We start from the raw sequence: 17,952 nt of genomic DNA, 5'->3' as shown, positions 1-17,952 counted from the left end.
TTTTCCGTCCGTTACGCACTATAGCAACAGTGTGTACTGCCTACAAGATGCATTGCAGAAAATTACCAAGGCTCCTTAGGTAACATCCTCCAAACCTATGATCACTGCCACACATGTGGACAAGGTCAGCATGTACATGCAATACCACCATGTGCACATTTTTTTCATGGCACTCACTACCCAGATGTGGAAATATCTTGCCATTCTTTCTCTGTCACTGGATCAACACCCTGAAATGCTCTCCCTAACAGTTTATGCGTTTATCTAACTAAGTGGACTCAGCAGTTCAAGAAGCTGGATAGCCACCATTTTCTCAAGGGCAATTAGGGATGTGCATTAAGTGGTGAAACCTACATCTGGAATGAATGAAAAAGGTCTTCCCAAGTCTGAAAATCTGGTCGTCTTGGCATATGTGGTTGAGTCACTAATCATGTGTGGTTGTCTCTGCAGTTTTGGTGGATACAGCTTGCTCAGGAAATGCTTTATGAAGAAACATTTTCAATTGCACCTCCAGAAAAATAATCAGATACCATCCTGATTTCAGTGTGAAGGTTATTCAGAAACTGAAGACCCAAGCTGAAAAATCCAAACATAAACTCCAAGCCTATAAAAACTGTTCATTCATGATAGTCATAAAACCGATCATAAGACAGTCAGGCGTTCCCTCATACACAAGCCCAGGAATTATCTGGAAATCTGTGGTTTTCAAGAAAATTGATAGATGTGGAGAGGATATTTCTTCTTATGGAAGAATTTAGAACTAAGAGTCAATGTTTAAAACCTAGGGGCTGCCCATTTAAAAGAGAAGAGCAAATTGTTTTCTCTAAATATTGTAGATCTTTAGAACCCACTTCCAGAAAGGGCCATGAGGCAGAGATTCTGAATATCTTTCAGGGTGAAAGATTATCAGGAGTAGGCTGGATATAGATTTAAGATTATGATCAGTTCAGCCATGATAGTATTAAATGGGGAAGCAGTCTCAGGGGGCTGAGTGGCCTACTCCTGCTCCTTGTTCATTTGTTTGTAATTACCTCATTTTTAAAAATAGCTTCCAATGTCTTTCATTGATCTTTTGAAATCAATCCGGACATCCCTGCAGTTTTTCAAACTCAAGTGCACAAAAATTACTAAACATGAAGTGTCTTCATAACAAATTAACCACAAATAATCGAATTAGATACAAGAAGAGTTTGCAGTCAGAAATGGTATCAGTCTGTTTTCAAAGGCTGAAATATGCAGTTTTTGAAATCAAGTTATCTTGTTTCAGATCAAAGAAGGTTTTAACACTGGCACTTGAGATCTGTTTTCAATTAATTTGGAATGGTTTTGGAATTGATGGACGGAAAGTTTATCTGATTTGTCAAAGATCGTCAAACCTAATATCCTACTGCTTTTGAGGTAGAGAAACATACAGAGGCTTCAAACTTATACTTAGTCTTGTCGAGTTTGGAAAAAGTGTTAGTTAAGCCTTTAGTGCTCTAAGTTAAATAATGTTTGCGGTTGAACTGTCCCAAGTTGAAGAATGAACAAAAGTTGCTTATGGTAGCAAATACCTGATTAAAATATTCAGTAATTGATTCCTTATGTCCAGGTGAGGAATGATGGAATGGCTGACTGCTTTTCCCACACCTTTTCTAACTGGAACAGTTTTGTTTAAATGAAGAGTATGCTTGTTTCTACAGTGAGTATTTAACTCTTTAAGTGTTGTGTTGGAAAAGAGTCATTTGTATTGTGCTCAACACCGATTGAAATGTAAATAATAAAAGTGCTCTGACTCAGAAATGCGTATGTTAAAGAGTTCACACTCCCTCTCTTTCACACATACAAGTATCAAAGTGGAGGATAAATTAAGTCTTTTTTTAAAAGTTGAAAACATCGGTTATCTATGGGTTTGGTAGATTGATGCCTTGAGTGGTTTAAAATTGGGCTCAAGTGTCGTTCTGCGTTAGATGAGTTGCAGATGTTGCTGGAGGATTTATATCTTTTTATCTTCTGGAGTGAACAGCTGAATTTGATTCTTAAAACACTGCCTGAGGTGCGAGAATGGCCAAGGAAGGGAAGGGTCGAACTTCCAGGATTGATTGTGAGAGAGAACAATGACTCAGGGACCTTCCTGTTTGGCATCTCTTCTGATCTGATGAAAAGCAGCTTCTTCAATGTGAGATGGTAAGTGGGCTTTGTCACGTGATTTCCTCTCAGCTAATAATTACTCAAACATGGTCATAGCAGGTTGATTCCAGGTCTGTGGTTTAGTTGCGCTTAGGTTTGAGTTGGAAGAGTTCCCTCCGTACCCAAGATTCATTGCCCAAAGTGGTTACATCTAATGACTTGTTCCACAGCCCAGTTGAGTAAGCTGGTACCATCTTGATGTTTTGTGAATGAGTTAGGAGATGTGATTATTTGGATTCCTTTAAAGTGATTATCTCTAATGGGTTCCTACAGACAGCTTGACTATTACTAATGACTTTGGAATTTTTAGGGTACAATGATGCAAATATATAACTGTCTAAGAAGCTGGTTGTTAAGCCATTTCTAAACAATTGTTGTTGGTGTTCAGTATTTTTAAAAGTGGTTTCAGTCTAATAAATAAACAAAGTCATCTTTAATCGGAAACATGACTTTGTAACAATATCATGTTTCCACTCAACACTGTAAATAAAAAAAAACTAGGACTACATATGGACAATGTCACAAAACTCCAGAAGGTGAGCATTGGGGTTTCATCACAGAATTGACTAGAAACTTTCAACCATGAACAAACCCACACAATGCTTGACTTTGTAATCAGTTTCCTTGAATGGATCTTTTGTCCTATTTTTCATAATATAGGATTGTTTTCAAATATTATCATTGCTGATTCTTATCTAATACATCATGTGGGAAAATCAATTGCACTTTTGCTTAGGATCAAACAAAAATATAGTCAACTTTAGAAACAATGTTCTTGAAATATAGTGCTTGTAACATTCAGTTTGTTGTCTTTCCCTATTGGCTTCCATGAGGTGGTGGTGTATGTTTGTAAAACTAAGTGTCTTATAGAAAATTAAAAGTCAGTTAAAAAAATCACCTCTAATGGTCAGTTGGGAGGCAGGTTCTTTTCCTGAAGGATTGCTGGGTCCCTTGCTGACATATTTGTATCATCAATAGTCACAGGTGAGATGCTGGATGACTGGAGGTTGGCTAACAAGGTACCACTATTTAAGAAAGGTGGTAAGGACAAGTCAAGGAACTATCGACCGGTTAGCCTGACATCAGTGGAGGGCAAGTTGTTGGAGGGAATCCTGGGGGACAGGATTTACATTTATTTGGAAGGGCAAGGACTGATTAGGGACAGTCAACATGGCTTTGTGCGTAGGATCTCATGGAATACAGGGAGAACTAACCATTTGGATACAGAACTGGCTTGAAGGTAGAAGACAGAGGGTGGTGACGGAGGGCTGCTTTTCAGACTGGAGGCCTGTGACCAGGGTGAGACGGAAAGATATCAAAGGGACCTAAGGGGCAACCTTTTCACACAGAGAGTGATGCATGTATGGAATGAACTGCCAGAGGAAGTGGTGGAGCCTGGTACAATTGCAGCATTTAAAAGGCATCTGGATGGATATATGAATAGGAAGGGTTGAGAGGTATAAGGGCCAAGTGCTGGCAAATGGGGCTAGATTAGGTTAGGATATCTGGTTGGCATGGGTGAATTGGACTGAAGGGTCTGTTTCCGTGCAGTACATCTCCATGTGTCTATGACAGTAATGAACAAGTCAGGGCTATATGACAATCAGGCACCTTTTTTGCATGCTTTTCTTTTTCTGTTACTAGTCCACAAGTTTTATCAGATTTATTAATTTCAATATAACAATGTGACATGGGGGGATTTAATCTCAAAGAAGCCAGTTTCTGCAAGGATGGAGGTAGGGGGTAACAGAGGACAAGTTATTTTTGTTTTGGCTATTTATGAGAAGTTGGTTGGTGCACACCAGCTCCCGCATTTTGCCATTTAGAAAAGAAGATAATTTTGTTCTTGAAAAACTTCAAAATGGAAGGATCTTGTGTGGTATTGGTATGAAATTATGTTTGTATCTAAAATGACTCATCCTGCAGCTCAGTCCACTCAGCAAAGTTTTAAAAAGAATTACAAGCATATTTGCAAGTGACCCAAAAAGCAGCTCTTAAAATGGTTAAGCATTTACATATCTTCACTTTGCAAATTACAAAACTTTCAAAACAGTTCCTCTTGGCTGAAAGCAGACAATCAAGGTAATCAACTTAGATGAAAGTGAATGATCCGTTCTCTAAACTCCTAACAGATATAATCACTTTATTCAGGTAGGCGCTGAAAGGGCTGCTAAACTCAATCACTTGGGACAATGGATGATGGGTAAGAAGAGAGCTCCCATCAATAATCTGATCTAATCACTGTAAATAATGGGCCTAGAATTTTGGTCAGCTTGCTATGACTATATTTCATGATTGCTAGTTTGTGAATGTAAATCATCTGATAACAAATCAATACTTGGTGTTTAAAAAAGACACTACTATTGCAGAATGAGAATTAAACAGGCCATGAGTGAGTTACTGTGAGAGGAGAGCTTGCAATCCCTCTCACTCACTCTTGAATCATTCTGCAAGGGTGTGTCCTGCCTTTATGTGACCAACCAAGCACCACAGGCAGTGACTCAATGTAAACTCAATAGTTGCTAACTTAAAAAATACAGATATTTTCTGTCAAGACTTGAAATAGTCTCTGCACACAATCTGGAAAAATCAACAAACACCTGAAACCATCCAAAGCATCAGTCTGAACATCCAGATATGCTGACTTACTTTTGGAATCTGTTAATTTAGCCTCCCTTCTTGTAATCTGTGATATGTCATTGTCTTGATGCAATTGAAAATGTGAGATGAAACATTTTGTTTTTATTTGAAGACAAAAAACACTATGTTCTTCTCTTTTAACAACATAATAGAAAACCTCTTTACATGAGTATTTTATAGTCAGAGCACTCACTGAATTGACAAACCAATTCATTTAAACCACTACTTGTGGTTACCTGAAACATGGAAAGAGAGGGAGTCATTCCATTACTTTGCAGCTGGCTGTAACAGGGCTATATAACTGGTGCTCAATCTGTAATCACCAGTTTCCCTTCGTGCTCACAATGAAAATTACACACACAGCTTCTAGTTCAATATCTAAATCGTCATCCTACCATCTTCTGTGTTAGATGTCCTGCATTGTAACGTCCTTTGATTTGTTACGTGTGGGTTTTGGCAATGGCATTAATCCTATAATGCAAACGCACAAAATCCAAATAGATAGCATACATACACTGTTTCTATCCTCATGTTGTTCTGTTTTGTTATTAATTTTTTCAATCCTGTTGCCGTGGTTTGACTGTAAACTTGTCATATATTCTGAAATGTTAATTTTCAGATCATCGTTTGTTTCACACCTGTCAATAGATGATAAAGAATAGTTACAAACAGATCTGGATGGCTTCGAAGGAAAGTGCGTGCAATTGATTAATAGCGCTTTCAGAGAAAGTGTCCAGTGTTGAAAGAAAATTCGCTTGTAAATTATACTTAAAGAAACGTATGTTGACAGATGCTAAAAGAGAAGAGAATGTTTTCCTCCATGTTTGATTACAGTCTCCTGAACTAGATGTCGGTGAGAGATTAGGCAGGCAATGCAAGTCTGAAACCTAGAGGAAACTAGCCACATTGCAGTCCTGGGGAAAGGAACAATTGGGTTACTGGGAATGCCTTTTCACGAGGGAGGAAGCCAGACAACAACAGGAAAGCAAATCATGCGTCATTTCACACAGGAAAGTGCTTCACCTTCTGTTAGGCCAAGATAAGAATGCTCTCAAGGCCCTCAAAGATGAAGGCCAGTGCTATCACAGTCCACTCTAATGTCTCTTTCTCAGCACATCTATCATGTAAACAAAATAAAGGTGATTGACTGCAATGAGGATCTGCAAGAAATGTGATAGCAATGAAGGATTAGAGATTAAAAGACAGGCAGAAAATATCGATATACTTCATAAGGAGACTTTACATCCTTGTTGACGAAATATTAGAACCACTTCCTTTGACCCAGTTTAAGTAGAAACTCTTGGACTGGAATAAAAAGATCAGAAATAGAATGATATTTATATAAATCTTGTGAAGTATACACAGAAATATGTTTGCTAGTTCCTGAGTATGTCAGATAAATAGCCTTTATGCAGCCCATTCCTCCCTTTGTATCCAGAGCCAATGTATTGCTTTCAGCTGAAATCTATGTGGCAAAGCAGGGCCAGTAAGTCTTACTTTTTATCGGACTTGCTGATGATGCAGGGCTGCCATTCCCAGTGAAAACTTGGAGATGGAATTCCAAAGGCAGTACAGGTCAACTTGTGTTTCTTCCCAAGCTGATAAAACATTTTGTCTTGGAGTCCTGCTCCTTTGTCATAGATCTGTGGTTTCTCTGAAAGAGAAAATGGTAGAAGGTGGGATTTTAACACTGGAGTGGAGAAAATAGTACCTTGCTGAGCAACATGATGATGATTTTTACTACAGGTTGTTCTGCTATAATGTGACAGTTGCATTCCACTACAACCTTGAACTATAGAAAATTGTGCAATGGAAAACCACCATAGAAAATCACGATGTAGAAGATCGCTATAGAAAATCGCAATACCCATTCAGTAGAAAGTTCACGTTATCCAAACAATGTCCAAAATTCGTCAATCACATAATAGCCAATGCATGCTGACAAAATGTGCATTATGGCAGAATGACCTGTCCAATAATGTTAAGGACATGGTGGAAAGAATTGTATTAAAAATCATTGCTAGAATTTGTGAGCATTGTTGGCGAGGTCAACATACATTGACTATCCATAGTTGTCTTAGAGAAGTCAGTGGTGAACAACTTTCTTGAACAATCAAGGTGCATGTGTCTTAGATAATCTCATACAGCTCTTAGAAAGGGAGTTCTGGGTTTTTGATGCAGTGACAGTGAAGGAACAGCCAACATTCCCACAACAGGATGGTGCACGCAGATGATGGTTGTCCCATACATCAGTTGCCCTTCTTTTTCCAAGTGGGAGAGGTCATATGTTTGGAAGGTGCTGTTGAAGTAGCATAATTGTTGAAACAAATTGTTGGACAGTTTTCCAATGTGATCATCAGTCCCTCCAAACTGTGCTGACAACTAAAGTATTGATAAAGCCCCAAATAGAACTGGAGTCAGTATGCCTGTCATGATGTCTTACATTCATAAGTTAAATCAACACAAAAAATAGCTATGTAATGATGATCTGCAATAGATTCTTTCATTCGTCTTAAAATGCATAAAGGTGGATAAATCCCCGGGACCAGATCAGGAGTACCCTAGAACTCTGTGGGAAGCTAGGGAAGTGATTGATGGGCCCCTTTGCTGAGATATTTGTAGCATTGATAGCCACAGGCGAGGTGCTGGAAGACTGGAGGTTGGCTAACGTTGTGCCACTAATTAAGATGGTAAGGAAAAGCCAGGGAACTATAGATTGATAAGCCTAACGTTCGTGGTGGGCAAATTATTGGAGGGAATTCTGAGGGATAGGATTTACATGTACTTAGAAATGCAAGATTATGGATAGCTAACATGGCTTTGTGCATGGGAAATCAAGTCTCACAAACTTGATTGCCTTCTTTGAAGAAGTAACAAAGAGGATTGATGAGAAAGGGTGGTGGACATAATCTATATGGACTTCAGTAAGGCGTTCGACAAGTTTCCTCATGGTAGACTGGTTAGCAAGGTTAGATCATGCAGAATAGAGGGAGAACTAGCTATTTGGATGTAGAACTGGCTCAAAGGTAGAAGGCAGAAGGTGGTGGAGGGTTACTTTTCACACTGGAGGAGTGTGTTGTGCCACAAGGATTGGTGCTGGGTCCACTACTTTTTGTTATTTATATAAATGATTTGGAAGTGAACATAGAAGGTGTGGTTAATAAGTTTGCAGATGACACCAAATTTGGAGGTGTAGTGGACCATGAAGAAGGTTACTTCACAGTACAACGGGATCTTAATAAGATGGGCCAATGGGCTGAGGAATAGCAGATGGACTTTAACTTAGATAAATGTAAGATGTTGAATTTGGAAAAGCAAATCAGGGCAGAACTTATACTTTCAATGGTAAGGTCCAATGGAGTGTTGCTGAACAAAGAGGCCTTGGAGTGCAAGTTCATAGTTTCTTGAAAGTGGAGTCGCAGGTAGATAGGATAGTGAAGAAGGCATTTGGTATGCTTTCCTTTATTGGTCAGTGAATTAAGTATAGGACTTGCTAGGTCACGTTGCGAGGACATTGGTTAGACTGCTATTGGAATTCCACATGCAAATCTGGTCTCCCTGCTATCAGAAGGATGTTGAGAAACTTAAAAGGCTTCAGAAAAGATTTACAAGGATATTGCCAGAGTTGGAGGGTTTGAGATATAGAGAGAGGCTGAATAGGCTGGGGCTATTTTTCCAAGGAACATCAGAGGCTGAGGCGTGACCTTATAGCGGTTTATAAAATCATGAGGGGCATGGATTGGGTAAATAGTCAAAGCCTTTTCCCCAGGGTGGGGGAGTCCAAAACTAGAAGGCATAGATTTAAGGCAAGAGTAGAAAGATTTAAAATGGTGTTCAGGGGCAACTTTTTCACACAGAGGGTGGGGAGTGTATGGAATGAGCTGCCAGAGGAAATGGTAGAGGCTGGTACAATTACAACATTTAAAAGGCATCTTGATGGATAAGTGAATAAGAAGGATTACAAGGGATATGGACCAAATGTTGGCAAATAGAACTAGATTTATTTAGAATATCTGGTTGGCATGGATGAGTTGGACCGAAAGGTCTGTTTCCATGCTGTATATTTCCATGACTCTATGACTCTATGACTCTACATGGAATTAGTTCTCGAAGTAGATTGCTTCAGTCTTTTGTGATACCATCTTTATAATTTACTGTAATTTAAAGCAATAAATGCAAATATTTTAATTGTTTGATCACACATCAAAGATCATTTGGATTCTTGGGCTGAGTCTTGATCTCCATGCTTATCAAAGGAGCAATTCCACCATGCCAACACTAAAACTCATTTGGAGGCTGGATCAAGATGTGCGATCAAGCCTCATTAGAATAACTTTGGTGAGCCACCACCATAACTGAATAAGAACTGAAAAGGAGATCTCTGCTCTATCTACATTCTGTGAAGCTGTCACACATTCATGTATATACAATGAATCTATTGTAAAATTAAGGATGCACTTTATGATCAAGTTCTGTTATCCAATCATTCTTGGAGACAATTAGGTGCGATCAGAGAAGCTAGTTCTCCCAATAATAATTACCTTGGTAGTAGATGCATGGAAATACATTCCTTTGATGGGACATACCTGCACAATGACATGTGACAAATGCCAAATGGAATGCTTTTGTGTCTCTTTTTGAGGTGTACGGCCCATTAACAGGATAATTAGTGCAGGCTGCAAGCTACAAACATGGCATAAAGTTGATGTCCCTCCTGGTATGGTTAATTACTCATTGTAAGACCCAGTCCAATTCAGTCTGTTTGATTCTCAGCGTTGGTCTCGGGTAGAAATAAGGCATTTAGCCCTCTCATGCCCGTTTTTTAATGTACTCAACAAGACTTTGTACATGGGAAATCATGTCTCAGTAACTAGATTGAGTCTTTTGAAGAGGTGACAAAGAAGACTGATGAAGACAGTGTGGTAGATGTCTAAATGGACTTCAGCAAATCATTTGGCAAGCTTCCACATGGTAGACTGGTTAGTAAAGATAGATCACATGGGATCCAGGGTGAGCTAACCAATCAGATACAACATTGGCTTAAAGTGGGAGACGGAAAGTGGTGGTGGAGGGTTGGTCTTTGGACTGGAGGCCTATGACCTGTGCTGTGTCAACAGAATTGATGCTGGGCCCACTGCTTTTCATCATTTATAGAAATGGTTTGGAATTAAATATAGATGGTATGGTTAGTAAGTTTGCAGATGATACCAAAATTGGTGGTGTAGTGGACAGTGAAGAAGATTATCTAAGATTACAACAGGACGTTGTTCAGATGGGCCATTGGATCAAGGATTGGCAGATGGAGTTCAATTTAGATAATTGTGAGGTGTTGCGTTGTGGTAAGGCAAATCAGGGCAGGACTTGCACAATAATGGTAGGGCCCTGGGGAGTGTTGCTGAACAAAGAGACCAAGGGGTGCAGATGCATAGTAACCTGAAAGTGGAGTTGCTGGTAGATAGGGTGGTGAAGAAGGCATTTGGCAAGCTTGCCTTCATTGGTCAGTGAAAGGTGGCACCGTCAATTCCTTCCAGCATTAGTTACATGTTCAAGTCTCTAAAGTTGGGTTTTAATCCTCAAGTGTCTGACTTTGAGAGATTAATTCTCTTAGATGCCAGGCTGAAGCTCAACGGAAGGAGGAAAGACTGAAGGAGGTAAGGAATTGCAGAGTTTTGAATTCCTAATGAAGAGTGATGTAGGATATAATCTGCTAAATTGTGATAAAAGTAGTAATTATATTTCACTGCAAACCTTTTTTATTTGAATGGAAGCAAGGTTGCTTAAATTGTGGATGTTTATCATTGTGGACAAAACTTTCAAAGAGCTATTGAGCTCAACAGCGTGGACACGAGATGCTGAAAACTCATTAGACTATAATTTGTAATTGAACTAACATACATCTTTGGTTGTGTGATGGGCTGGTAATCTATCTCCCAAATAATCAGTTGGTGAAATAGAAATCTACCCTAGAAACTAAGCTATAAGTATTTGATATTGTAAAAGGAAAGCTGCACATACTTAGAAAATTATTGTCGGCAACAAAGTGGGTGACACGGTGGCACAGTGGTTAGCACTGCTGTCTCCCAGTGCCAGGGACCTGGGTTTGATTCCCGTCTTGGGCAACTGTCTGTGTGGAGTTTGCACTTTCTCCCCGTGTCTGCGTGGGTTTCCTCTGGGTGCTCCAGTTTTCTCCCACATTCCAAAGATGTGCAGGTCAGGTGAATTGGCCATAGTGTTAGGTGCATTAATCAGGGGTAAATATAGGGTAGGGGAATGGGTCTGGGTGGGTTACTCTTCAGAGGGTTGGTGTGGACTTGTTTGGCCCAAGGGCCTGTTTCCATACTGTAGGGAATCTAATCTTGTCATGTTTTTTTCTCAGTCTTTCCTAAATGTGCCAACTTGCTGGGTAATATCTCTATAGATTCCTGCGTGAACATTGGCAAGCTACTTCACCTTAAAGTTAATCATAATGCTGCCCCCAATGATATGACATTAGATAACTTCCTGAATAGTATTACTGTGCAGTAATCTCATTAGCATTATCAGTAGTAACCAGGCATTGGATCTTTGAATTCCTGATCTCTAATCTTCAGGTTTAGGCTCTCCAGTGCAATTACCAGCATGAACCACTAGAAACAACTACTTCTGATTAAATTTTTATACTATGTTTATCTTGAATATTTCTATTCATAGTCTCATTAATTGTCCATTTTAGGCAGTTGGGTAGATTCTAGGTCATGCTATTAAATAGCTCAGCATTATTCATTTATAGCTGATCTTCACTTCTCTTCCCTGGCTAGACAAACGTCCAATTTAATGTCTGTATTAGTTGGGTTAGGGTTAGGGTTAGGAAGTTAGGCACACAATACTAAAAGTGAAATCTTGCCAATGGTTTCACAGCAAGGGCATTAAACTTGGGAGCAATCAGATCTGTTTGTCCAGACTTCTACCACTGCCCTACAAAAAGAAAAGCATGGTGCTTTTCACAAGCTATCACCTCATGTTTTTCTTAAATTCCCCTGACAGCCAATTGCTCTTGTAGTCATGGAGCTTTCTATTAAGCTGACTTCAAAAGAAATTTCGGTGGTGGAAGTACTGCTAATAATTATTACCAGCATTCCTTTGCTGTAAAGCTGTTGAACTTTTTTTACTTGTGTCTGGCTTAGCTTTTTCTTCATGAAAACTGCTTTGACAAGAATGCTTAGAAAAACTTAACATAACACAACGTGCAAATAATAAATCATTTACAGCCTACAAGGGAACTCTGCTGTACAACAAAAAGAACTGCAATGCATGCTCTGAATTTTTTGGCAAAAAACTCTGACTCCCAAAGGAATGCTTGCTACATCTAATGAAATTGAAATAGTTTGGGTGATTTTTTTTGCATTACACATACTCCCCCTGAGGTTTTCTAGCTGACCAGACCATTATGTACACTGAAATCAAAACAGAAAAGTTGGAAATGCACAGCAGATTCATTTGAAATACAAAAATAAACTAATGCAGGGGGATGTTCTGAGTGTGGTTAGATGACGAGTTCTAATAGAGACTATATACTCGGGATATTTACCGTACTTGTCTTTATTCCTTTCAGGCCACAATTACTCTCTGCATTGTGAGGATTTTATATTTTTATTTCAGTTTTGTAACACCTGCAACATCCTACTATCTGCTGATAGATATAAATGAATTGTAATTGACTTACCATTCCTAAGCACGCTTAATGTGAAGGTGAGGTTCTTCTGTAGATTATGTAGCTTGTTGTTCAGTGAAATAGTGTAATTCCCTTCATCATCTTTTGTTACACGCATTATTTTTAATGAATAGCGGTTTCGGATATAGCAAGTCTGATTCTGTGCAATGAGTTTTCCGTTTTTGTACCTGTTACACAAAACTACAAATTAGATGGATGAAATAAAGATTAACATTCCTTGCGTATTTTATCCCAATTGCAACATTCAATATTTGCATGGTCATTTTTATCAACTTAATCCAACCATTTGGTGTCACTTGTAGTTCTAAACCAGTATTTCATGCTGCAGGATCTGAGTTTACCATTTCTGCCCATAATTCAGTGCAGTACAGAAGGGTTGTTATATTACCAGTCAGTGCCATCCTTCAAATAAGATGTTTCACCATTATACTTTTCTCTGATCATCAGATGTCAATGATCCAACAACATGGTTTGAAGAAGAGCAGTCTCTCAAAGTTCTCGCCAACCTTCCTCATCACCAGAAACAAGTAAATTGATTATTCATCAAATTGGTATTTGTGGTGTTCTCCAATGAACAACATAAAAACACCAACGAGAAGCAGGAGTCGGGAATTCACCTCCTCAAGCCTGCTCTGCCACATATTACAATCATGGCTGATCCTATCTCAGTGTCAATTTGACTTTCCTGCCTGCTCTCCATAGCTCTTTAACCCATTACAAATTTAAACCTGTCATTCACTTCCTTAAATGTATTCAGTACCCTGGCATTGACAGCAGTCTGAGATAGTGAATTCTGCAGATTAGAGAATTCCTTCACAAATCTGTTTTAGATCTGCTACCCCTTATCCTAAGGTGAAAGGAGAAAGATTTAATAAAAACATGAGGGGCATTGTTTTTTAACACAGAGTGGTTTGTGTGTGGAGTGAACTTCCAGAGGAAGTGGTGGATGCAGATACAATTACAACATTTAAAAGACATTTAGATTAGTAGAAATGTTTGGAGGGATATGGGCCAAGCACAGCAGGTTGGAACTAATTTTGTTTTGGATTATGGTCAGCATGAACAGGTTGGACTGAAGCATCTGTTTCTGTGTTGTATGACTCTATGGCTCTAGATGGGTGCTACATTTGTTTACTGGGAGCAGCTATTGCACTTCAAAGTAATTCATTGTGTGAACAAAATGATTTGAAGTGACTAAGCAATATGCAAGACATCATGTTACTACTCTTTCTTCTTTTTCATCTAGAAGTGAAACAATAGCTAGTGGTTGAGGGTTAGAGGGATATGCAGTACCGGTCACAACTAAAGTTTTGATATTAGGTTTTCCCTACCTTTCATGCTCAAATTACTGTCACTAAAGGCTATCAAAAAGAGACTGAAGATCATTTAAATGTGATACTCAGCTTTTCCAATCAATGCCAGAGTAGGCTTAAATGTGGACTTGTGTTGAATGAGCTGCTTTTTTGTCTGTTCAATGATGGGGTGCCATGATGTGGAGGTGTTGGTGTTGGACTGGGGTGGGCAAACTAGGAAATCACATGACACCAGGTTATAGTTCAACAGATTTATTTGAAATCACAAGCTTTCAGATCGCTTCTTCTTCATCAGGTGAAGTGGTCTCACCTGATGACGGAACAGTGCTCCCAAAGCTTGGGATTTCAAATAAACTTGTTGGACTATAGGCTAGTGTCATGTGACTTTCAACAATGATAGGGTGAACTATTAAGACAACAGTTCCTGTAAACCAAGCTCAGAGTACAGTCTAAAGTTTCTGCTCAATTGCATTGTTCTTCCCAATGCAAATTGTCCACTACATGGCATAATTAGTACAAGAGACTGGAATGTTTAAGAGAAAATTTCATTTTGTGTTATCTTCCACTGTTTTTTCCACTAATAGAAAAACCATTATAGTAGATAACGGTTCCACCGACAAAACTGCACAACCGCTTCAAAGTAAATTAATCAGCTTTCGTAGTTTCCATAACTTACACACATTTGCATGTTTGTATTGTCTTTGAGGAGGCTGTAAAGGTTAAGATGGATCATTTATGGACATAAATGGATATATTTTGAATGCGTGTCTTTTAAATTGTTAATGGTCCTTGATAATGTATGAAGAAACTATCTAACTATAATCAATTTTACAAAGAAATAGCTTTGAAAGTGTTTTAAATGCCATTTAGAAGTAATTCAACATCTAGTTACTGAGCGATGGATTGACATTGTAATTTAGTTTTATTCCTATTATTCCTTTGTTTATCTGTGACAGAAGTAACAACTGAACCAAGCTGACACCCAACTTTAATAAATATTTATTACAGCTGCTTGACTGTCTTTCCTACAGTTCACTGACTGGAAAATATTTCCAATATTAACTGAAATATCTTGGAGTCAGTCTTGTTTTAGTACATAAATAGCAGCATGACTGTGCACATGGAGTTATAATAACTGCAATACTGAATAGTGCTTTAAAGGATCTACTGTAACTTCTAAAGTACAATTCCTGTTTTTATTAACTGATACTGTTTTATTTCTGATTTTCAAAGCTATTATGTCTAATCTCTGGAGCCTACTTGTATACAGGAAACTGACTTCAAACAGCAATTTCCTTACATAGACTTCAGCTAAAGTGCCCGTCCCATTCATTTAGGATGACTGTGGGCATAATTGTTTCTTGCAGCAACAATAACCTTTTACTTGGAAGTGTGCACTACATAGTGGTAGGGAAGGCATGCTGGAGCACATGTCCTGTTTGTATTTTCATGTTCTTCTTGTACAAAACAGTACCAATGCCTCAGTGTCCTAAAAAGACTGTGATCCTGACATAGGGTGGCAACTGCCAGAAATACAAACGCAAGAGTGAAAACTGCACCGAACTGTTGATAAAACCACAGTCATAATTTCATAATCAGGAGTTTGGTTTTTTTACATGGAGTTGTTGCTTTCCTGCAAAGGTACTTTAGTTGTTTGGTGGGTGGCAGAGCAACATGAAAGAAAACAATTTGACTCTGGGACACCAAAGCCTGGAAAGGGCTGACTTAAAGGAAAATGTCAATGCCTTAGACACTTATCTGGAAACATTTCAAAGGTAACTGACCATACCAATTGATGTTTCCCTATTATTGCAGTTTCTGAAGTTTAATCCTGAACCTCAACATGCTATACTGAGTCTTTCTAGTGATAGGACAGGACGAATTTCTTGATGTGGGATGTGCCGAAGGCAGAATTTAAAGTGACATTGCAAATGAGGAGGAAGGTCTGACTTAAACAACTTGGACTCAAATTCTTTGCCAGACTGGACAGGAGAAAGGTTTGCCACATGCTGTCCTAACTGTCAGAAAGCAGAAAAAGGTCAAGATTCCTATTTTGATTGGCATCCAATGATTATCAATGGAGTCTGCTGGTGTGTGGTTGTTCAGTGATGACCCAGCCATTGAGGTCAGTTGTAGAGCTTTCCATTGTTAAACAACTTGCTGACAATTACTATCCACTTCCACATGCAAATGCTCTGAAGGTCAGTCCAAAACATAAGTCAACATCTCAAGGGGAGGAATGACAAAAAGGGAACACAAATATCATCCAATGCTTCCATTATAACAATAATTGACAAAATCCATGAGGTATCATGGTAATCAATGATGCTACTTGACCCTTGATCAAGTATTTTTGGTTACACTTGTAGGCCATTTTAATTGAATATGTTTTAATAGTTCCTGGATTTAACACCTAGATGAGAACAGCATAATACTTATTCACTGTGTATGGGAGTCGTAATAATGACATTACTGGCAAAACAAACTAGTTAAGGATCATTTGTTTCCCTCGAATCAGCGGGGATGTGCTTGAGCTATATAAAGTTATGAGGGGTAACAGGTAGAGTTAATGGGAAGGAACTTTTCCCCTTGGAGGAGTGGAAGGATCAATGACTATAGAGTTAAGGTAAGGGGCAGGAATGTTAGAGGGGATGTGAAGAAAATTAAAATAATTTCACTCAGAGAGTGGTGGGAAACTGGAACTCATTGCCTGTGAGGATGGTAGAAGCAGAATCCATATAACATTTAACCAATATTTAGATGTACACTTGCAATCTCAGGACATACAAGGCTAGGGGCCAAGTGCTGGAAAATGGGATTACAATAGTTAGGTGGTTGTTTTTGACTTGCACAGATTCAATGGGCCAGTAGGTGTTTTTCTGTTTGTAGGCCCTTGAGGGTCAGTTAATTCAGTTGGCAGTTTTGTGATGCAGAGTGAACCCTCTCATCTGGGTTCAATTCCCATACCAGCATAACCATGAAGGTCCTGCCTTCTCAATCTTGCCCCTGACCTGAGGTGTGGTGATGCTCAGATTAAGTTTACCACCAGTTGCATCTCTCTAATGAAAGGGTGGGACACTATCAATGTAACTTTTTTTTAAACCTCTATGACCATACCATGTGCAATCACAAAGTTGCTCTGATAAGATGCTTATTACAAGATGGCACTGTCTTTTCTGCTTAGTAAAGTCATATGAGGGATGCAATTGATTGCTCAGTGGTGAAAACCTCAGAGAAAAAGACGTCTTTAAAAAATATTTATTAATTTCAATAGATGGACTATAACTTTGTCAGATGTTTAGCAAGTATGATCAACATTTTAGCAGTAATTTTCACTGTATTTAAATGTTCCACTTTATCTACAACTGGAATGATGGTAAATCTGGTAGAATTTCCTTCGCTAGTTGTCAGATTACTGTGCTCCTTGTTTGAAAATGAATAGACCATTTATCTTCTGAGCAGACTGTCAGCTCTCTAACAGATCTTCTTTTAAAAACAAATAAAATCTATTTTTGCAGAATGTGGAGACATTAATGACCCCATTAACTTTCTGATGAATTCTTATTATCAACAAAGCAAGCATCAGAAGTCATGATCCTTCTTAAATGGCTCCCAAAGCAGATTGCAAAGAATAAAAAGTGAAGCCAATCCTTTTCCTTGATAACAGGTTTATTTACAAAATGCAGCATAAGATATGTCTGTCTTCTACTTACCAGTCTGAATGTCCCAGCTGTCTGTCTTTACAAATGCTCAGGTTACTAGGTTAAACAATGCTGTTCATTTGTTCATTTTAACAATAAAATTAATATATCATTAACAGTTCTATCGCTATATACTTATCTCATATTAGTGTTTGAAAAAAAGTGGTAAGGCTACCAAGAACACTTTGGATCAGAAAATATATATACAGACAACTTGAATAATTTAGTGATCAACTCCCCTAGTTTTGACATGGTTTCCCTGTTTTGGATGACACCTTAGTTTCAACTGTCTCAGTTGGTAGCATTCCCACCTCATTGAAAGACTGTGCATTAAAATCTCAATTCAGAGACTGACAGCACAAATCTAGGCCGATGCTGCAGTGTAGTAGATTAGATTCCCTACAGTATGGAAACAGGA

The 17,952-nt window shown here is 38.6% G+C and overlaps 1 protein-coding gene across 2 annotated transcripts in view; it reads right to left on the bottom strand.

The window, feature by feature from the left end:
* kdrl (kinase insert domain receptor like) overlaps positions 1 to 17,952 on the bottom strand; it is a 210,341-nt gene that overhangs the window by 93,361 nt on the left and 99,028 nt on the right. For both annotated transcript variants that reach the window (XM_072595317.1, XM_072595318.1), the window contains exons 9-11: positions 12,512 to 12,687; positions 6,307 to 6,463; positions 5,324 to 5,447 (exon numbers count right to left, since the gene is read on the bottom strand). In XM_072595317.1, the coding sequence (XP_072451418.1) occupies positions 5,324 to 5,447; positions 6,307 to 6,463; positions 12,512 to 12,687 (457 nt within the window). The remainder of the gene's footprint in view (positions 1 to 5,323; positions 5,448 to 6,306; positions 6,464 to 12,511; positions 12,688 to 17,952) is intronic.

The sequence above is a fragment of the Chiloscyllium punctatum genome, chromosome 25, assembly GCF_047496795.1.
Source record: "Chiloscyllium punctatum isolate Juve2018m chromosome 25, sChiPun1.3, whole genome shotgun sequence".
Lineage (NCBI taxonomy): Eukaryota > Metazoa > Chordata > Chondrichthyes > Orectolobiformes > Hemiscylliidae > Chiloscyllium > Chiloscyllium punctatum.
This window is presented reverse-complemented; position numbering and strand designations above follow the sequence as displayed.